The sequence below is a fragment of the Megachile rotundata genome, chromosome 10 (genome assembly GCF_050947335.1).
Source record: "Megachile rotundata isolate GNS110a chromosome 10, iyMegRotu1, whole genome shotgun sequence".
NCBI lineage: Eukaryota > Metazoa > Arthropoda > Insecta > Hymenoptera > Megachilidae > Megachile > Megachile rotundata.
The window spans coordinates 14,117,762-14,141,250 of NC_134992.1; the positions used below are offsets into that span (position 1 = coordinate 14,117,762).

General features: G+C 39.4%; 1 protein-coding gene across 2 annotated transcripts in view; it reads left to right on the forward strand.

Moving 5' to 3' along the window:
- Positions 1-23,489, forward strand: part of LOC100884036 (neprilysin-1) — a 113,257-nt gene that overhangs the window by 56,824 nt on the left and 32,944 nt on the right. The window contains exons 6-7 of one of the 2 annotated variants that reach the window (XM_076536152.1): positions 6,389-6,603; positions 20,423-20,518. In XM_076536152.1, coding sequence (XP_076392267.1) covers positions 6,389-6,603; positions 20,423-20,518 — 311 coding nt within the window. The remainder of the gene's footprint in view (positions 1-6,388; positions 6,604-20,422; positions 20,519-23,489) is intronic. The other variant, XM_076536153.1, reaches the window with a different exon arrangement.

Here is a 23,489-nt window from a genome sequence, read left to right on the forward strand (position 1 = left end):
TCCTTGAAACCTTTCCGAAATATTTCTCCCTAGGGAGGTGGATGTTGCGCACACGTTCTCGAGGTGGATGGCGTTCATCAAAGTCGTTCTTGACGCGGAAGAGCGCACTTTTCGTTGAAAGCCGGAAATTCGCGTCCCCTCGCCGCTCTAAGAACCGAATGCCGAGGTCGAAGAGCACAAAGCTCTTTGTGCTTTTTCCTCATTCTACATCGCGTATTTGATTTGGTGTTTTATCAAGGATTAATGATGCTTGCATCGAAAGACTCGATGTCCGGATTAGTCGGTTGTACGGGAATTAATCCTGTCGGTCATGGTTAATTTCGAAACCATAGCCGGTCTTGTATCTCGATTGAATTCCCATGCCGAGGAAATCGGGGAAGACTGTGGCTTGCGGAAATGGAACTTCCGGATTGTTTCCATAGCGCGATACCTCCGGAGCGTTTTCGATCCGCTTAGTCCTAGTCGACCATACGTTCCACATCGTGTTGGCATGTTCTTCACTTTCCTGTACTTTAATCCCTTTGTTCAAAACACAGGACTCTTGCAACGATAAGTTTCGAGATGGTTTATACGTTCAGAACTTCGTAATAGACTTCTTGTAACAGACTCCGTTTTAATTAATTCTTTCTTCAAATACAGAACTAATTACCTACACCTAATTAGCAGGATAAAAATTTCCATAAACTGTCCAATAAAATTGAAACCTATTTGGATGAAGACAATGAGGCTGCTAAAAATTCATTGAGTTTGCCCTAGAAAACTTCGTTTCCGCTCCACGCTTCCAGATTTTTGTAACAAAAGAGCTCTCTCAGTTTCTGAGACCAACTATGTTTTTCAAAAAATGTAAACAGATAGGATACTATTATATTGATGCTCTCATTATATCTATGTACTTGTGAAAATTTATATGGGACGATTTTGAGTTATATGATAGACATATGTAGTAAGATTGATGTAGACTTACGTGGTACATCATATGTGACAAGATCAATGTAGACTCATATGGTACATCATATGTGACAGGATTGATTTGGACATACATATGTGGTACATCATATGTGACATGATTGAATTACACTTATGTGGTACATCATATGTGACAGGATTGATTTACACTTATGTGGTACATCATATGTGACAGAATCGATTCAGACTTATGTGATATATCATATGTGACAGGATTGATTCAAACTTATATGGTACATCACATGTGACAGAATCAATGTAGACTCATATGGTACATCATATGTGATAAGATTGATTTGGACATACATATGTGGTACATCATATGTGACAGAATTGATTCAGACTTATATGGTACATCATATGTGACAGGATCAATGTAGACTCATATGGTACATCATATGTGACAAGATTGATTTGGACATGCATATGTGGTACATCATATGTGACAAGATTGATTTGGACATGCATATGTGGTACATCATATGTGACAAGATTGATTTGAACATACATATGTGGTACATCATATGTGACAGAATTGATTTAGACTTATATGGTACATCACATGTGACAGCATCAATGTAGACTCATGTGGTACATCATATGTGACACGATTGATGTGTACATACATATGTGGTACATCATATGTGACATGATCGATTTAGACTTATATGGTACATCATATGTGACAGTATCAATGTAGACTCATATGGTACATCACATGTGACAGGATACACTTATTGTTAAACTTACATGGTACATATGTGACAAGCTCGATTTACACATATGGTGCATCATATGTAAGAAGATCACCATAGATCTTCACATAGTACATCATATGTGATCCATGTATCATATGAAACACCACACACAACAAAATCTAAACATACATGTGACACCATATAACAGAACCGATTTGGCCATCGACCTCACACAAAATGCAGAAAGCAAAGAAAGGAATTCGGGATCGAAAGCAATCCGGCCAGCAGCGTTCAGCTTGCGTCATGCAAAAATATAGATGTAACCAGCGTAAGAGAGTGGTGGAAGTTGGAGGACGTGGTGGTTGTCGATTTCGTATATATAACGCGACCGTTCGCGATTGTTCGTTGCGATTGAAATCACGCAAAGCTTTACTTAACGGCGAACTTGCGGATTTCGAGAGCACCGATATATTCCTCGCCCACCCCCTGTCTCCGTGACACCCCTCGTCGAGCCTTTAATAGCAGCCAGGATGTTCCTCGTAGTCCGAGAGCTTCTAATCGAAATTCTCGGCCGACCATTCGAGCCGGGAAACCTCTAATAATAATTTCCCGTGAAATATCGCTGCGTCGGGCTCGAAAAAATTGTTTTGTTCGGGAGGAGAATAAATCGACGCTTTTCTATTCATTTGCCAAGGATTATTTTTCATAAATTTTGCCTGTGTTTAATATTGGCTGATGGAAGTGTTTCTTGTTTAGATTATTTATAGGACGGAAGTTTGGGATTGGGTTTATTGAGAAATTATCACTTTTTCATTGTTGCATTTTATTTTATTTTATTCTTAGTATTTTTTTATTTTAATGTGTTTTATATGTTCTGTGTCATTGTAGTACTATTTTACTATTTTATTATTATGCTGTTACAGCATTGAACCATTATATCATTAAACTACTGTACCATTCTACTACTGTAGTATACATATATGTATACGTATGTATGTGCATATGTATGTATACATATATACACATATGCATACCTTCATACATACGTTATGAATGTATACATACATACACATGTGCATATCTTCATACATATGTTATGAATGTACTCATACATACATACACATATGCATACATTCATACATACATACATACACATATGCATACCTTCATACATACGTTATGAATGTATATACATACATATATGCATACCTTCATACATACGTTATGAATGTATTCATACATACATACACATATGCATACATTCATACATACATACATACATACACATATGCATACATTCATACATACATACATACATACACATATGCATACATTCATACATACCTACATACATACATACACATATGCATACATTCATACATACATACATACACATATGCATACCTTCATACATACGTTATGAATGTATTCATACATACATACACATATGCATACCTTCATACATACGTTAAGAATGTATTCATACATACATACACATATGCATACCTTCATACATACGTTATGAATGTATTCATACATACATACACATATGCATACCTCCATACATGCGTTATGAATGTACTAATACATACATACACATATGCATACCTTCATACATACGTTATAAATGTACTCATACATACATACACATATGCATACATTCATGCATACATACATACACATGTGCATACATACATACATACGTATATGTATATGCATATGTATACGTACATATGTATGTAATAGTATAAAACACTGTTAGAGTACTTTACAAAAAACCTCCCTAAATTCCCCAAATCCCCCCAGTTAAAAACCAGTCTCCGTCAATTCAAACACTCATACATTTTCACGGTACGCGAAGTATGCGTAAAGTCGGCGACGCACGGTAGTTTACCCTCGACAATAAACGCTAACGATACTGTAGAATTGCAGTATTTTCCGAGTTGTAAAGCACGCAGTCCTCGAGTTTATAGAATAAAACAGGTAATCGTAGCTCGTTCTATGGCAATAAAATTTCCGTTCTATCATTGTGTTCACGATTAAGCAGTGCGAGACCATTCGTCATTTTTTCCCTCGACATCGCGTTCAATTTCTCGTTACGTACCGCACGCTCGAATAAATGCACCTTGTTCAACGTGCCGGCGAACAAACGTAGACCAGATGGAAGCTAATAAAAGAAAAAAAAAGTCCTGGCCCCTTCACGTTGGCGTGTCGCGAACGATAATAATCGTTGTATAATAGAGCCGCTTATAATATCATTGAGCCGCTTATCGCTCTACCAGATCGCACTGATTCGTGATACAATTTAGTTTCTAACGGGCAAATCGAAACGGACGTGTTTAACGAAATTGCATTTGCGGAACTTTCTTTTCCCTTATGTTATTCAATTCGAATCTGCGAAATAAATCTGTTACGTTATTTCGCTTAAGTGTTCGTGATTTCATCATAATTGTGATCGTACCTAACCTATGATTCTTCCGATAATACAGTCATAGCTACTAATTATTACTACAGTGTTATAAATGAAAACAGTTGAAATGTTCATATTTTGCATTTGGCCTTTGGGACAGATTGTTATCGGTATTGAACTCAAAGTTTTGTACAAATTTAGGTTTGTCACGTTTGAACTGCAAGGTGTGTTGAATTGTGTCGAAGTGGATTGTGCTGAATTGGATCATGAGTTGGAACGCGTGGAATTTAATTATGTTGAATTGGATTGCGAGGAGTTGGATTCGGTCGAGTTGGATTGCGTGAAATTTGATCGCGTTGAGTTGGATCGCGTGAAATTCGATTACGTGAAATTTGATCGCATCGAGTTGGAGCGCGTGAAATTCGATCGCATCGAGTTGGATCGCGTGAAATTCGATCGCGTCGAGTTGGAACGCGTGAAATTCGATCGCACCGAGTTGGAATGCGTGAAATTAGATCCCTCCGAGTTGGAACGCGTGAAATTCGATCGCGTGAAATTCGATCGCGTCGAGTTGGAACGCGTGAAATTCGATTCCTCCGAGTTGGAACGCGTGAAATTCGATCGCGTGAAATTCGATCGCTCCGAGTTGGATCGCGTGAAATTTGATCGCATCGAGTTGGAGCGCGTGAAATTCGATCGCGTCGAGTTGGAACGCGTGAAATTCGATCGCACCGAGTTGGATCGCGTGAAATTCGATCGCTCCGAGTTGGATCGCGTGAAATTTGATCGCATCGAGTTGGAGCGCGTGAAATTCGATCGCGTCGAGTTGGAACGCGTGAAATTCGATCGCGTCGAGTTGGAACGCGTGAAATTCGATTCCTCCGAGTTGGAACGCGTGAAATTCGATCGCGTGAAATTCGATCGCTCCGAGTTGGATCGCGTGAAATTTGATCGCATCGAGTTGGAGCGCGTGAAATTCGATCGCGTCGAGTTGGAACGCGTGAAATTCGATCGCACCGAGTTGGATCGCGTGAAATTCGATCGCGTGAAATTCGATCGCTCCGAGTTGGATCGCGTGAAATTTGATCGCATCGAGTTGGAGCGCGTGAAATTCGATCGCGTCGAGTTGGAACGCGTGAAATTCGATCGCTCCGAGTTGGATTGCGTAAAATTTGATCCTTTCGAGTTGGATCGCGTGAAATTCGATCCCTCCGAATTGGAACGCGTGAAATTCGATCCCTCCGAGTTGAATCACGTGAAATTCGATCCCTCCAAATCCGATCGCGTAAAATTCGATCTCTCCCTGTTGAATCGCGCAAAATTCTCTCGCACCAAGTTAGAACCCGTAGAATATAGTAGCATGGAATTGTATCACATCGAATTCTATCACTCCAAGTTGAACCCTGTGGAATTCAATCGCGCCAAGTTGAAATATTTCGAATTGAATCGCGTGGCATCCTAGCGCCAAGTTGGATTGCGTCGAGTTGTCTCGTGAAATTCGATCTCGTCAAATTGCATCGTGCAGAATTTAATCGCGCCAGATTGAATTTCCCCGAGTTAGATTGCACCCAGTCAAGTCCACTCACATCAAATTGCGATTTACATCTCTCCGAGTGCACCGCGTGAAATACCGTGCCAAATTTTCCCCAAATACCCCTCTCATATGGTTTCGAATTACACCGCAAACTCCGAATTGAATCCTATCGACTCACACCTGAAGTCCAAACCCTAGTACACTCAAATGCAGACCATACGGAGATTGAAAGCCTCAAAGTCTCTCTCGCAATTCACAAACTATCAATATACAGGCATAGGTAGATCGAAGGGTTGCAAACCGCAACCCTCGTTGCTCGAATCCCACGGACGAGTTAAACGAAGATCGCAAAGCTCGATAAGGGTGTTGTTGATCTTTGGAATGGATCACGCTCACGTACACAGGTCCGTTTGTGTGCGCAGCTTTTATTTATAGTTTATCGTTGCGAGCGGGCACGGGGTTGGCCGCGGAAGGCCGATAGGAAGGGACGCGAAGGTCGTTGATGAAAAGAGTTGGCTCGTAAATAGGGGAGGCAGCGATGTATCGAGATTTGAACTTTGCTCGTCGGCTCTTTTCATTATACCTCGTCGGATCGACGCATCGATTTTTAAATGAAACGCGTTCTAAACGGATGCTATCCACGCTTTTCGTTTTGCCATTTCCACTTTTCCTCGCGTCGCCGTTTCCAGAGATAGCTGGAAACCGATTTCCTGGCTACCGACACGTTTCACACGCTCCTGAATCTCGTTAAAACTTGTTTACGATCACTTGTTGTTTCAGTTTACGAGCTTTTACGCGAACTCGGCGGATATCTGCCCCCAAGGAGCATCGCGCCGGCGGACATCACGCCGCTGGTCTCGAGGCTGCTCAGAGTGAATGGAGCTCCTCTCTTCGACTTCTACGTGGATGTCGATCTTTACGATCGCTCCAGGTCCTCCGTGTTCCTCGATCTGCCTACCAAACACCAGGAGGACGCCTTCTTCGCGGAAAATCCGGTGAGCACTTTACTTGCAATACTCGTTTCCTTCGAATCACCATTTCTCATGTAGTTGCTTTTTTTTATGTTTTCTTTCTACTGAATCTTAAGTGCATTTAGTACATTTACAATCTCTTTAGTTACATCTATTTTAGTTATACTTCCATCTATAATTTCTTTGGTTATATCATTTGTAGATGTCCTGGTCTTTCACAGAAAAATGTGAGATCTGAGTGAGTGAACCCAGTAGAATATTTACATTTGCAGTACACTGAGTAGGATTTGAATTTGTCGTTAGACTATCGTAAGAATCTAGGGAATCAGCATCTGCAGCTGTGACAAAGTGAGTTTACGATATTAAATTTTTGTACCACGTTTGTAATCCAGAGCTGTAAACGAAGGTATGAAAAATGTGAACTTCAAGCAGGATTCGAACTCAGAGAATCCATTGAGCTTTTCCTCGTTCTTACCAGTACATTACTTACAATAAACTCCAAAGTCCCGAGATATTTTTACCATTCACCCCTATATTTTCTAGCTCAGCAGTAATTCCCCGCGCCTCGTAACGACAGTTTTATCAGTCGATCAAATAAATCTTGGAAATTACAAGAACCAAAATCGTGTTCACCGATTCGACGGAAAATTAACGAGCAGGATTTCCGCGTGTACATCCGTTATCGAGGCTCGAGGGACGAATACTTCTCGCTTGAGTATACCGGCTAATAGATAGGGCGTTTAAGCGGAGTTAATTCCTCAAGCAAACGTGCGGCGAGTTCCGGCGACGGTATAAATCCTGTCCGGTGGTTTAGGAGCATCCGTAAACTCGCTGCTCGCGAATGACTGCACACATTTTTGCGTTGCGACAGCTTGGCTCGGCCGACGAGGCAAAAACGTCTTCATTATTCATTCGCGTCGCTTAATTCCGGCTTTATCGACGATTTGCGAGCTTAAACCAGCGCACATGGTTCCAGGGATCGATAGGACGGTCAGATAGTTTAATGTATGACTTAATGGGCCCTTTTTAACTTATCTTAAGCGCTATTGAGTGCACGAGTTTGATCTGATTTGGTTGGGAAGCCGATTTAGGAATTCGATGCAAGTTCATTTGGCTTGGAATTTGAATTGATTCGGGGTGTTTCAATTTGATACATTAACTCGAAGAGATCCGATTCGAATCGGTACAAATTCGGTGTGATTCAATTCCAATGTGTTTGAATTCGACTCTTCTCTAATTCGAATCGATCCAATTTCGGCGCAAATTAATTCGACGCGATCCAATTCGAATCGATCCAATTTCAGAGCAAACTAATTCGACGCGATCCAATTCGAATTGATTCAAGTCGATTACGATTCGAATTAGCACGCGATTGAACTCTCGGCGTGATTCGAAACGATTGTGATTCAATTCGATGCAAGTTGTAACTCAATGCGAATCAAATTCGGTGCAAGTTAATTCGGTGTATTCCAATTCGACGCTGGTTTTGATTCGCTGCTATCCAAATTCGAATATTGACTCAAACTCGATCCTAATTCGCAAGTTATACCGAAAATTCAACTTCATAATTTGTACTCAATTATTTCTATCAAATTCAAATGCAAATACAACCCAAATAAATACGATTTATCCATGAAAAAATTCGACACCACCTATGGGGATTCGAACCCTGGCCCACGGAGTGACAGTCGCTGACGCTAACCACTAGTCCATCGCTGTACTAACAACTCTGTTCATAATTTTTTTTATTACTCTATATGCTTAACTATAATCTACAACTTCAACTGTAATCGTGAAAATTCAATATTTGTGTTCGCATAATTTAAACACGCAAGTATCACGAAATACAAATTTCCATAATTCTGGTATTAACTCTGCACGTTGCTAGAAACGTAACTCCAAAAGTTAAAATTCAATATTTAACGGGACAGTGTAAGTAGCTGTACTACGAAATGGAATTGTTATATTTGAAATTGTGGAGCACTTAATATAATTACATCCTGTTCCCTTGTATTACCAGTTGTATAACAGCCTGTAGATTCTGACTGGTGAAAAGTTGCCGGGAGGGAGCAGTTAAAGGATAAGGGAAATAATTAATGCCTGGCACGTTCTTCCTCTCGAAACACGGCGATACACGTAGCCAGAGATTCGAACCTCCATTGCTCTCGGCTGAAAAGTATCGCAAACTTTTGCGGCCACTTTCGAACTACCTGAGTTTTCCAGATATCGATCAATTTCGTGGCTCGAGTGAGCGAGCGGGGAAAAAGTCGTGGAGGTTAAAGTTTAATCCTTTGACTGCTACATACTGCAGCATACATATATTATTGATTTATTAATATGCAGCATAATATAGACGGTAGACGTTCGAGTATTAAAAACCTAAGGAGAGAATATTCCACGACGACCTCGATAGCTTTCGTTTAAAAATTCGAGATTCTAACTTTAGTCGATTCGTGGTAAGTCTGGGTCACGATTGACCTGGGTCATCGACGTTCAAAACTTTACGCTTCGATGGAGCTTTTGAATTTATATCGCTTGGCATTTTTCTGTTAATAATTTATTAGAGATTGCTGTGGATTCTTTATATTAATTCCAGGAAATATACTTGTGTTGCGAATATTATTTGGGTGTTCAAGTATTTTGGACAATTCGATTATTCGAATGTAGTTCGAATTCGAATAATTCGAGTAATTCAAATAATTCAAATAATTCAAATAATTCAAATAATTCAAATAATTCAAATAAGTCAAATAAGTCAAATAATTCAAATAATTCAAGTAATTCAAATAATTCAAATAATTCAAATAATACAAGTAATTCAAATAATTCAAATAATTCAAATAATTCAAACAATTCAAACAATTCAAGCAATTCAAACAATTCAAACAATTCAAGCAATTCAAACAATTCAAACAATTCAAACAATTCAAACAATTCAAACAATTCAAACAATTCAAACAATTCGAGCAATTCAAACAATTCAAATAATTCAAATAATTCGAAGAATTCGAAAAATTCGAGTTCGAAATTATTCAAATATTCGAATTTCTAGTTTGAGTGAATTTTGAACACTTTTTATATCAACATGTATTCGAATAAATTTAAGTCCATGCAGTTTAACTCGAAAGTGCAATTGCAGCGAATTATGTCACTCGTCACATGACGCACTTGACGCACATGTCACACATAACGTACATGACTCTTACAACAAATCTAGCTCATATTTTCACCACAATTGCAGTCCAATTTTAATTCCAATCAAATGACCACCATATCCAAGATATTTAATATTCCTTAACATCATAATATCTGACTTGCCGACAAAGTAAATCTCAAAACTTATAAAATTGCACCGACTAGAAGCGTCCATTGAAAAGCTCGTTAAGCCAAAAATAAACAAGAATATTCTACAAAATTTAATTCCTGGTTGAAACTTTGAACGCGTCTGCCTTTAGAAGTGTAACCCCTTAAAAAGCTCGTTAAAGTGAAAATAAAAGCGGATATTCTACGGTAAAGAAATATTCTGAAAAAATTTCGTGCGTCGTAAGCTCGTTGCAGGTTCTTTAGAAGTCTATCCCCTTGAAAAGCCCGTGACGGATAAATACAGGGAGGAGGTAGCGAAAAAGCGCGCGAGATTCGAGGGACGAGAGGGAGGCTGGAAGAAACGCGACACCGACCAATTTCACGAGGAAATTTTCCACGGCGACGACGTTCTGACCGGAATCGGATTATCCACTGAATTTCGGATGCTAATTACAAGCTCGGGGAGAAATTGCTGCGAAGAAAGCTTATTGGCGTAGAACGATGCTTTTCATATTGGAGAGTAACTGATTGGGGGGTCGTTAAGTTTCTTGATGCGAGTTTAACCCTTTACACTTGAAGGTTTTTGCTGTTGGAGGGCGAGTTGACATTTTTTAGTTGAGAGGTTTTATAGATTTAAGGTGGGGAGTTTGGTGATTTGGGGGTTGGGAAATTTGAGGGTGTGGGTATTGGAAAATTTAAGGGTTTGGATATTGGGAAATTTTAGGGTGTGGATATTGGGAAATTTGAGGGTTTGGATGTTGGAAAATTTGAGGGTTTGGATATTGGGAAATTTGGGGATTTATGTGATGGAAAATTTGAGGGTTTGAACGTTGGGAAATTTGGGGATTTATGTGTTGGAAAATTTGAGGGTTTGGATATTGGGAAATTTGAGAGCTTGGATATTGGAAAATTTGAGGGTTTGGATACTGGGAAATTTGAGAGCTTGGATATTGGAAAATTTGAGGGTTTGGATATTGGGAAATTTGAGAGCTTGGATATTGGAAAATTTGAGAGTTTGGATATTGGGAAATTTGAGAGCTTGGATATTGGAAAATTTGAGGGTTTGGATGTTGGGAAATTTGAGAGCTTGGATATTGGAAAATTTGAGAGTTTGGATATTGGGAAATTTGAGAGCTTGGATATTGGAAAATTTGAGGGTTTGGATGTTGGGAAATTTGAGAGCTTGGATATTGGAAAATTTGAGGGTTTGGATGTTGGGAAATTTGGGGATTATGCATTGGAAAATTTGAGGATTTGGATGCTGAGAAATTTGAGGATTTATATTCTGTAAATTTTGAGCGATTGATTGAGATCATTAAACTTCTCATCACAAGATATTTCCGCAACTTCAACCCTTTGCGCACAAAGGTATTTTTGCTACTGGCAACTTTAAACTTTTTACCTAAGAAAGTTCTTTTGAAGTCATTCTAATACTCTTACTATTGTCTCATTACATTTATACATCACATCTAAATTTATCTAAATAAAAACATATTCCATATTGTATTAACCAGATCAAAGGGTTAAATTACCCTACATAATACGCAATTTTCTTTTTTTCTCCAAGTGGATCACCAAAAGTGGACAGTTAAGTAGAAATCAAACGTATCGTAGGGCGCATAGAATTTGCAGAGAAAAAAAGGTCTTCTTTCTCAAAGAATCGGACACTTCAGACTGCTCGAGTGTGTCTTTGAATGTTCTTTCATCGAGTCGAGAGTTTTCGAGCAGTTTAGCTGTTCAACGCTCTAAACAAGGTCTTGATCTTCGATCGACTTGTTCAACCGCTTTCTCCCTGAACTTCTTTATCCCTCGAGAGGACTTTCTTCCCTGAAAATAGCATCTAAACATATATTATATTTTCTTTTATTTGTTCCTCTACTACTGCTAATTACAATTCTCCGCAAATTGTTATCTGACGCTATGGATTTATTTTACTGCATCTTTTTTTTTTTAGATAAAATAAAATATGGTATTGCTTGTTTAAAAATAATCAAGATTATGTTAGATTTTAAAAGTGTTTTTATTTAAACAAACAACAAAATTTATGTTATAATTTGTTTTTTTTAAATAATCAAATTGACGACAGTGATATGTTCATAAGGTTGTTTCATCCCTTAAAAATGTTTTTATTTAAACAAACAAAAATTCATGTTATAACATTCTTTAAAAAATAATCAAATTGTTCCTTGAAAGTTCTATGTTCACAAGGTCATTTCATCCCTTAAAAGTGTTTTTATTTAAACGAACAAAAATTCATGTTATAACATTCTTTAAAAAATAATCAAACTGTCACTTGACAATAATTTGTTCACAAGGTCATTTCATCCCTTAAAAGTGTTTTTATTTAAACAAACAAAAATTCATGTTATAATATTCTTTAAAAAATAATCAAATTGTCCCTTGAGAGTTCTATGTTCATAAGATAATTTCATCCCTTAAAAATGTTTATATTTAAACAAACAAAAATTCATGTTATAACATTCTTTAAAAAATAATCAAATTGTTTCTTAACAAACCTATGCTCATAAGATAATTTCATCCCCTAAAAATGTTTTCATCCAAACAAAAAAAAATTCATATTATAACATTCTTTAAAAAATAATCAAATTGTCTCTTAACAAACCTATGCTCATAAGATAATTTCATCCCCTAAAAATGTTTTTATCCAAACAAAAAAAAAATTGATGTCATTACTCTCCAAAAAAAATAATCAACTAATTTCTTAGCGCTGCCAAGTTCAAAAAATGATTTCACCCCCAAAGAGTATTTTTACCCAAACAAAAATATTATCATTAAATATGATGTTGAGTGAAACCAGACATGAAAATCCGGATTTTTCTGTGGTCATAATTCAGAGTCGCTAGAATCCCCGTAAAAGGGAATTAATCACGGAATCATGAATTAAAACAGGTCTTCTATTACCGGCGGAATAATTCCTGGTCCGACAGAAGTTTTTAATAAAAGCGTGGGTTAACAGTGACGGGGTTGAAAAGACCCGTTCAGAGTCCCGGTGGATATACGCGATCCCATCTCGACGCGTGTTCTTTGTCTCGGCAACTTTCCTTGCGATTGTGATAAGAGCCGGGAGGATTTTAATACTTAACCTCGACAAAAGGGTTGTCCCTTCGTGACGTTGTGAGTTGAACTCCGAGTAAACGTATAACGGATATATCGTGGTCGTAAATATCAATCAACTGTATCTGATAACGTATTTCAAAATAATTTGTAGACTGTAAGAGACAGTAATCGATAAAGTATTTCACCGTCTGATTTTCACCACCTCGACCAAGTGAAACGTAAACAGGTGTCGTCCGCAGATCTAGATTTACAACACCGCTATATTTCTACGATTGTCCACAGGGATGAGAAATATCTGGACCGTAACGACCCCGTTTGTCTCATCTTTTCGGTCAATCGGAACACTCGACGTTTACGCGGACAAAAAGAATCTTTGCTAAACGTCTCTGATTGTCTACACCTTGTTATTGCAGTCGTTCAGTTTTATCGTCTCGTTTGATAACGAAAGCGTGAGTGGCTGCTGACGGAAGCATAAATGTTTATGCTTCCATTACGAACGGCAGAAACTCAATTTCCTATCTGACCAGCGAATCAAGCGTTATTTGGACACGGGGGAGCGCGATCGTCTCGACACGCTCGCTGCCAAACGCTCGGGCTACTCGCTCCATTTCGTAGCGTAATCGCGGAGGACGTGCCAACTTATTTCATGCATCGTAACTTTCGCCACTTGCGAGCAAACCCTGTGAGATTTCACGCCTTGTTATTGATTCCCACGGCTTATTTCAAAATTATAAATAGTTCCGAAAAAGTTTCGTCCATTTTTAAATTAAAGAAAAATCATTGAAATCATTTTACAGATTTTGTGGTAATACACTAATGATATTTGTTAATAATATTTTTCATTCTTGATAAGAATGATATTTGTTAATAATATTGTTAATTCTTAGTAAGAATGATATTTGTTAATAATATTGTTAATTGTTATTAAGAATGATATTTGCTAATGATATTGTTAATTGTTAATAAGAATGTTATTGTTAATAATATTTTTAATTGTTCATAATAGTGGTGTTGTTAATAATATTGTTAATCGTTAATAATGATGTTATTTGTTAATAATATTATTAATGGTTAGTAATAATGTTACTGGGTGGTGGGGTTCGAGATTCTGAACAACTTTTCCCTTTGCAAAAATTCGATCTGAAGCTTCGTTTTTGAGTTATCAAGGAAAAACACGGACCAATCAGAGCGCGAGGATTGCGCATGCGCAGACGCGATAGCTCCGCCCAGCGGCTAAGCGCGTACGCAGACGCGACAGCTCCGCCTAGCGGCTAAGCGCGCGCAATCCTGATTGGTCCGTGTTTTTCCTTAATAATTCAGAAACGAAGCTTCAGATCGAATTTTTGCAAAGGAAAAAGTTGTTCAGAATCCTGTCAGCTACCCCCTACTTCAGGTAATTGTGAGACACCCTATATAATTATAAATAAATTAGTGAGAGCATATGCTTTGAATCATCCTATAATCTAAATAAAAATTAGTACAACTTGTGGGTATAAATTTTTGACTGCTTCCAAGAAACATTTCTGAATTGATTAAGGTATTATGGAGTACCCCGTGGAAATCCTTGGACAAGCGCGTTAACAACGGAGTGCAAGGGCAGTCGCATTTCATGCCCGTCATAATGGTAATTCTAGGCGATTCAATCGCTTCCATGCATTATCATAATCGATATTTCGTTAGCATAATGAAACGATACTCCTGTTACGAAATGGAACGTCCACACGAAACACGACACATCTCTGTAATTTGCGCGGCCCGACATATGTACACGCGGAAACGGAAACAGTCGCTCGCACCAAGTTCTATCCGGCGCAAACGAAACTTGCTAACGTGTTTAATCGTAATTAATCGTTGGCATATAACTCTCCTTTATGCGTTGCGTCCGTATTTGCGGAAATTTGACGGACATACAGCGGACCGGGTACCTTGTTAGACGTGTTTAACGTTCTACTTTCTTTCGGTTTAAATTGTTTAGCATAAATGCTCGTTTCTCGATATAAATAGGGGTCAAATACTTCTCGCGTTTACTTTTGTATTTTCGGCGACTCTTGGAGTAAAAGTAAATTAACGAGTTACGGAGTTTGCGAGTTTACTCTTTAGGAATATTTACACGTGTGGACGTTTACCTTGGTTTTAAATTCGTCGGGTCACGTGTGTGGACACTACTTTTAGAATTAATTCTTTCACTGATTCCAAAGAATTTTTACAATAACTTATTATAACCTTATAATTAATCTAACCTCAAAATAATCCTCTAATAACATCAAATAACCTCAATAATATTTCTGAAGATACTTATGAAATAATACTTGAACATAGTTTACCGTCATAAAATGAACAGACAAAATTTGTACAATAACAGAGTCGTTCAAATTTCTAGTGTGACAAATGCCAGTGCTTAATGAAGACAGACGAGTAGCTGCAGACTGGTGCTTTATCGATCATTTTAAAAATATCTAGGCAGCCGGCAGAGGTGCGTGCCGAGCTGCAAAAATTCTAAAACGGAACGTCGACTATCACTTTGATAAACTCCATCAGACGTTTAATTGTTAAGTGGTGATCTGACGTTTAAACTTTTCAACTTCAGAACGAGCTTTCACTGATCAAAATCAATTAAAGTATTTAAACTAGCATTAAAGAGTATCAGGCAGTACTAAGGAACATCGAGATGTATCAAGGATGTCATGCAAGGTCAAAGTGTTATGACCTCTGAACGTAACAAAATGTCTGCAGACCTTAGAGTAGCTTTTTGAGTGATCTGTTTGTGGTAATTTGATGAAGTTAAGCAAAGTATCTGGACGAAGAGTATCCTTGTTTGAAGCATTCTCAGATGATGCAAGGTTAAACTGCAACATTTGAACATAGCAAGATGTCTGCAGATGTTGGAGCAACCTTTTGAGTGATCTGTTTGTGGTAATCTGATTAAGTTAATCAATGTATCTGGACGAAGAGTATCCTTGTTTGAAGTATTCTCAATTGATGCAAGGTTAAACTGCAACATTTGAACATAACAAGATGTCTGCAGATGTTGGAGCAACTTTTTGAATGATATGTTTGTATTATCTGATGAAGTCAATCAATGTATCTGGACGAAGAGTATCCTTGTTTGAAGAATACTCAGATGATGCAAGGTTAAACTGCAACATTTGAACATAACAAGATGTCTGCAGATGTTGGAGCAACCTTTTGAGTGATCTGTTTGTGGTAATTTGATGAAGTCAATCAATGTATCTGGACGAAGAGTATCCTTGTTTGAAGTATTCTCAAATGATGCAAGGTTAAACTGCAACATTTGAACCTAACAAGATGTCTGCAGATCTTAGAGCAACCTTTTGAGTGATTCATTTGTGTTAATTTGATGAAGTCAATCAAAGTATCTGGACGAAGAGTATCCCTGTTTGAAGCACACTCAGACGATGTAAGGTCTAACAGCAACATTTGAACCTAACAAAATATCTGCAGATCTTAGAGCACCATTTAAGTGATTTACTTGTATTAATCTGTCGAAGTCAATCAAACTACTTAGACAAGTATCCTAATTCTTCTACCTCCAAGACAATGCAAGGTACATAACATAACGAACATAAAACAACTTGAAGTCCCCTGACGAATCTATTTACGTAAATCCGTAAGTCAATCAAAGTATTTGCGTAACGAGTAGCATTCGTGTTTGTAGCGTTTCGAGATAATATCATGGAAGGTCAAATTGCGAGGCAAACATGGAAAATTAGGAAGATGTTTCTTTGGTGTCAGCCAGAGGGACTGGCAGAGAGCCAAGGAACCCCGGCTATTTCGACTTTCGCCGCCCCGAAATTCCTGGCTCCAGTCTGTCCTACTCTTCTGTCTGCTCTAGCGATTATGTCTAGCGTACTCTCTAGCTCGTATCTAGCATCCAGTTAACGGAGACCCCGGCCGACTTACTACGTACTCTCCTCGCTCCTCGTTTTCAGCCTTCCTTGTCGAGCTTCTGGCCGAGTTTCCGCGCGCTTGTCGTTCCACGATTTATGTTATATTCAACGCTAAAGCTCTCGTGTCGCTGCATCACCCTGTTTCTAAGGGCGAGCTTTATTATACGAATCGTTTCTGCTTTCCTACAATGTGCATGATTTACCGTTCGCGATTTTGGTGGGATATGTTTCGGGGTATCGGGGATGAATTGTGGATGTTTGGGTTATTGGGAATTTGGGGGTTGGAGGTTGGGGGATTTGGGGGGTGGATGTTGGGGAATTTGGGGTTTAGGGATTTGGGTATTCGGGAATTTTGGAATTTGGGGATTTAGGTATGGGGGAATTGTGGAATTGGGGAATGTGGGAATTGGGGAATGTGGAGTTGGGGAATGTGGAATTGGGGATTGTGGGAATTGGGGAATGTGGGAATTGGGGAATGTGGAATTGGGGATTGTGGGAATTGGGGAATATGGGAATTGGGGAATGTGGGAATTGGAAAATGTGGGAATTGGGAAATTTGGAAATTGGGGAATATGGGAATTGGGGAATGTGGAAATTGGGGAATGTGGAGTTGGGGAATGTGGGAATTGGGGAATGTGGAAATTGGGGAATATGGGAATTGGAGAATGTGGAAATTGGGGAATGTGGGAATTGGAAAATGTGGGAATTGGGAAATTTGGAAATTGGGGAATATGGGAATTGGGGAATGTGGAAATTGGGGAATGTGGAGTTGGGGAATGTGGGAATTGGGGAATGTGGAAATTGGGGAATATGGGAATTGGAGAATGTGGAAATTGGGGAATGTGGGAATTGCGAAATGTGGGAATTGGGGAATGTGGGAATTGGAGAATCTGGAATTGGGGAATGTGGGAATTGGGGAATGTGGGAATTGGAGAATGTGGGAATTGGGGAATGTGGGAATTGGGGAATGTGGAAATTGGGGAATGTGGAAATTGGGGAATATGGGAATTGGAAAATGTGGGAATTGGGAAATGTGGGAATTGGGAAATGTGGAATTGGGAAATGTGGAAATTGGGAAATATGGGAATTCAATCCTAGGGAACTCAGATATACCCAACTACCTAATTTTGATACTAAGAAACTTATTTAAAAATTTGAAAAAATTAAATTTATATAATTAGTATAATAATAAATACAATTTCTTAAACCTACTATTCCAAGACTATTATCTTAAAAAACATCCAAAAAAACAATTCCCCAAGCTTGTCAGTGATAGCATAAAGAAAAAGTGCAGGTAACATTACACATTTCCACAACACATCAAAGTGGATTTCGCAAGCTCACGTTCAACATACGTGTTGGTGTTGTTAAAACGCCTAGTTGGTAATTATTTCCTGCACTGTCACTGATCAGCTGGCTGGATCTCCATGATTAATAGCACGTTCGCCTAGTGAACCGTCGGTATCTCGCTCGAGTTACAAATCATTAAGGAGATCGATTCTCCGCTATTAATTGATCACGCTGTTTAAGCCTTGTTATTCTCCTTGCATGCGTATTTAAAAGGAACCAAACTGATAACGTCATTAATACCTCCACAACAATCTTGTCATTTGAAAGTTTTTATTAAAAAAAATAATATTCTTACCTTTACAATTTGTTTAAAATACACAGACAATTTTTTTTAGATTTATTTTGCTTAGATTTTAGAGTTAGAAGTTTTGGAAATGTTCAAAGGCAATTTTGATTTAATTATTCGGGTATGCTATTTAATTTTTATTCGATTATACTTTATTGGCTTTGGTTAGTCTTCAGTTCCCAAATTTCCACGCTTCTAAATTCCCACGCTTCTAAATTCCCACGCTTCTAAATTCCCACGCTTCTAAATTCCCACGCTTCTAAATTCCCACGCTTCTAAATTCCCACGCTTCTAAATTCCCACGCTTCTAAAATTCCCACGCTTCTAAATTCCCACGCTTCCAAATCCCCACGCTTCCAAATCCCAAACGTCCCAAATTCTCACGCTCCCAAATCCCAAGCGTCCCAAATCCCAAGCGTCCCAAATCCCAAGCGTCCCAAATCCCAAGCGTCCCAAATCCCAAGCGTCCCAAATCCCAAGCGTCCCAAATCCCAAGCGTCCCAAATCCCAAGCGTCCCAAATCCCAAGCGTCCCAAATCCCAAGCGTCCCAAATCCCAAGCGTCCCAAATCCCAAGCGTCCCAAATCCCAAGCGTCCCAAATCCCAAGCGTCCCAAATCCCAAGCGTCCCAAATCCCAAGCGTCCCAAATTCCAAGCGTCCCAAATCCCAAGCGTCCCAAATCCCAAGCGTCCCAAATCCCAAGCGTCCCAAATCCCAAGCGTCCCAAATCCCAAGCGTCCCAAATCCCGAATCCCCCAAATCCCGAATCCCCCAAATCCCGAATCCCCCAAATCCCGAATCCCCCAAATCCCGAATCTCCCAAATCCCGAATCTCCCAAATCTCCCAAATCCCAAATCTCCCAAATCCCAAATCTCCCTAAATCCGTAACTCTCTAAATCCCCAAATTCCTAAATTGCCCATTTTCCAACTCCAGAAATTGCTACACCCCTCAGAAATATCATTTTCCACCCAACAAATCAAAATCAAATTGTTCAATCGTAAAACGTATTGGCATTTCTCTGATTCCCAGAAGAAACTGTTTGTTTTCCTTTCAATTTGCCGTTCGATGCTAAGGGTACGTTTCCAACACGACGACAAAGCTGTGCAAGTGCGAGGTCGTAACGATTCGGTAAACAAGGGTGGTAAGAAGTATCGGACTATATTACACCGGTTTTTTTCTACGCGCTGAAAAACACGCTTACGCCAGACTCTCACAATAGAACGGATTTCGCATTGCGGATTTATGCGTCGCAGGCTACGCTTAATTGCAAAGCAAGTTAATTTGCCTCGAGCAAACTTAATTTTTCCTCTTTAGCGTCTGACCTCCGGTTAGAAAAGCAGCCTCCTCGGCTAGAAAATTAAAGTAGAATAGTTTAAACGAATCCTTTCTTCGAGCAACCTCTTTCTGCTCACGTATTTTAGTCGCAAATAAATTCTCTGACTTTTTTACGTTTGAAATAATCATCGATATGAACCAGAAATAAAATGAAGTTATCCAGAGGTAAAATAAAGAAAGTAGATACTTGAAGAGTAATTATAGATTATGAGCTATAATTAAATAAGAGTAGATAAGAGTAGAATTAAAAAAGTAGATCTTGATTTATGGATTTGGAAATTTAGTAATTTACGAGCTTAGAAATTTGGGAATTTACGGATTTACAAGTTTGAGGATTAGAAATTTCAAAACCAAACAAAGCTTGCATAAAGTATAGCCTAAGCTACACAAAATACATATATACTAATCCTAACCTAACCCAAAATCTCTCCAGGGAGCAAATCTAGCGTAGCTAACCTAATATTCGCTATATCGAAGTTCGCTTCCGCGATTCTACAGCTTGCAGGTTCCTTCAGAAAGGCGAAAGGAGAACTCCGGTCTCGTAACAAATGCTATTTTAATGTACTGCATCTTGTCGCAGGAGGAGAGGTTACAATGGGCCAAGGCGTATTCCACGATGGAGAGGCAGCAGAAGAAGATGGTCCACGAAGAAAGTCGAGCGTACACCATGATCAAGGTACGTGTATCTTGTTCTTACGATTATATTGCTCTGGTGACACTCGGAGATGCTGAATTGTAAGTTTCTATTTACTTTAATCAATACTTCATCCGACTGCAGGCGATGTTCATTTAACAAACTTCGTGCTTGAACTTCATTTTGTAGAGACGGTCGAGATAGAAATTAATTAAATACTGTTATAATTCATTTTTACGCACATTTCTGTTTAAGATATTTTTCTATTGTACTAATTTTTGTGTTATATCTCTTTTTAGGGAGTTTTCAATTGTTATTTTAGGGCCTTTTGAGTATTTATGTACAAAACGTATTATAATGGTGAGAGTTTTTAAATACTCCCATGTTTTTAAACATTGGATGTCTCGCAACTGGTGCAACTCCTGGAATTAGGTAGGGTTCGCGATTCTGAACAACTTTTCCCTTTGCAAAAATTCAATCTGAAGCTTCGTTTCTGAATTATTAAAGAAAAACACGGACTAATCAGAGCGCGAGGCTACGCAGACGCGAGAGCGAAGGCGGAGTCGAGTGTCTGCGCATGCGCACGGACCAATCAGAGCGCAAGGACGCATGCGCAGACGCGAGAGAGCTCCGCCTAGTGGCTGCGCATGCGCAGTACTCGCGCTCTGATTGGTCCGCGTTTTTCCTTAATAACTCAAAAACGAAGCTTCAGATCAAATTTCTGCAAAGGGAAAAGTTGTTCAGAATCTCGAACCCCATCCAATGAGAGTTACACCAGCTGTGAGACACCCAGTACTATTAGTACTACATATTCTATTAAACTAATTACTTTAGTTAAGGTACAGAAAAAATCAAGGTATCTTCAGCATAATTTGAGGTTATACTATGAATGGAAGACGAGAGAGAATGGGTTAGGTTAGTGATCGACAGATTTTTCTCATTTTGGAACGTAAACACGCTCGCACGCGGTCCGAGACGCCAGGTACACTTGACCCACTTGTCAACTCGTCGAAATCTCAATCTCGATATTAACCGTGATCGTGCCGATTCGAGAAATATCCGTGGTATGCGGGCCAACCTGATCGATGGAACGTCGGCAAGCTAATTAGGTTACCTATACCGTTGAATAAATCCTCGTTGCCGAATGCTCGTCGTTATTTTTAACCAGGATCATGTAAAATCCTTGTAAAATCGTGCCACGTACGGCTACGGTTTCCTCGTGTTTCTATTTTCATGAAAGCTGCAGCTCTGAGGATGGAATGTCAATGAGTATCGAACAAGTACGCGCTTTCTTGTTTCCCTTGAAGGTTGATTATTCGCCGGGATCGTAAAATGTTTCTCTGTGCCCCAATTAATTTACCATTCTAAATTATTAACATAAATTTAGCGATATTCACCGTCCGCCATTTGCTCTAATTACTGGAGCAAATTAAAATCGTGACGTCACGGGCCGTTCATTAAACAGGAGCGTGTCATTTCGGAAGCTCGTTTTGTTAATTAACTCTTGCGCGAACCCCGTGTCCACTTATCTCCGTTGATAAACTCGAACTAGCTCTGTGTTTCGAACTAGCTCTTGCATTTTTCGAGGTTACGTTTCGAATTGACGGGTCGATTCCGTGGCCCCGAATTAAAGACACCCCGTTACACTTTTATTCCGAACAAAAGATCCCGCCGTTCCGTGCCAGGACGTCATTGTAAAAGCTGCTGTACCGTATGTTTTATTACGGTGTATATTTTTCAGTGCGGCGCAATAACTCTTCCGCGAATTTGTTCGCCGGATCATTTTACGGGCGTCCTGTTTCGCTCGAAACTTTCTTTTCTCTTTGTTTCCGACCCTTCTTGTTACAATTCCCTTCCTGATTATTCGCCTTGTCGACGTAATTCGCTGCAGAAACTCGCTGTGCATTTTGTTTATTTGCAAAATTAATTTCTTCGAATGATTTGGGGCGAAATATTACTCTTGTGGTATATTTTGGTTTTGACCAGTTTTATGACATTTTTATTATTTTTATTTTTTTTGAAATTATGTTGGTGCACTCGTACTTGGGATTTGGGATTTGGGAGATTTGGAATTTGGGAGATTTGGGGATTGGGAGCGTGGGGAGTTGGGAGCGTGGGGATTTAGGAGCGTGGGGATTTGGGAGTGTGGAGATTTGGGACGCTTGGGATTTGAGGGATTTGGGAATGGGACGCTTGGGATTTGGACGCTTGAAATTTGGGACGCTTGGGATTTGGGAGATTTGGGATTTGGGACGCTTGGGATTTGGACGCTTGAGATTTGAGACGCTTGGGATTTGGGAGATTTGGGATTTGGGACGCTTGGGATTTGGGACGCTTGGGATTTGGGACGCTTGGGATTTGGAAGCGTGGGGATTTGGGACGCTTGGAATTTGGGAGCGTGGGGATTTGGGGCGCTTGGGATTTGGAAGCGTGGTAATTTGGGACGTTTGGGATTTGGGACGCTTTGGATTTGGGAGATTTGGGATTTGAGACGCTTGGGATTTGGAAGATTTGAGATTTGGGACGCTTTGAATTTGGGACGCTTGGGATTTGGGACGCTTGGGATTTGGGACGCTTGGGATTTGGGACGCTTGGGATTTGGGACGCTTGGGATTTGGGACGCTTGGGATTTGGGACGCTTGGGATTTGGGACGCTTGGGATTTGGGACGCTTGGAATTTGGGACGCTTGGGATTTGGAAGATTTGGGATTTGGGAGCGTGGAGATTTGGGACACTTGGGATTTGGGACGCTTGGGATTTGGGACGCTTGGGATTTGGGATCGTGGGGATTTGAAAGCGTGGGGATTTGGGAGCGTGGGGATTTGAGAACGTGGGGATTTGGGAGCGTAGGAATTTGGGAGCGTGGGATTATGGGAGCTTCACGCACTCGTACTTTGTGATTAATTTTTATAATATTCCTTGAATTTACTTGAATTTTTAATGCACTCAGTTTAAAGTTCCATTACGACTTTTACCCTCAACAATTAATACCAAATTGTACAACAACCCTACC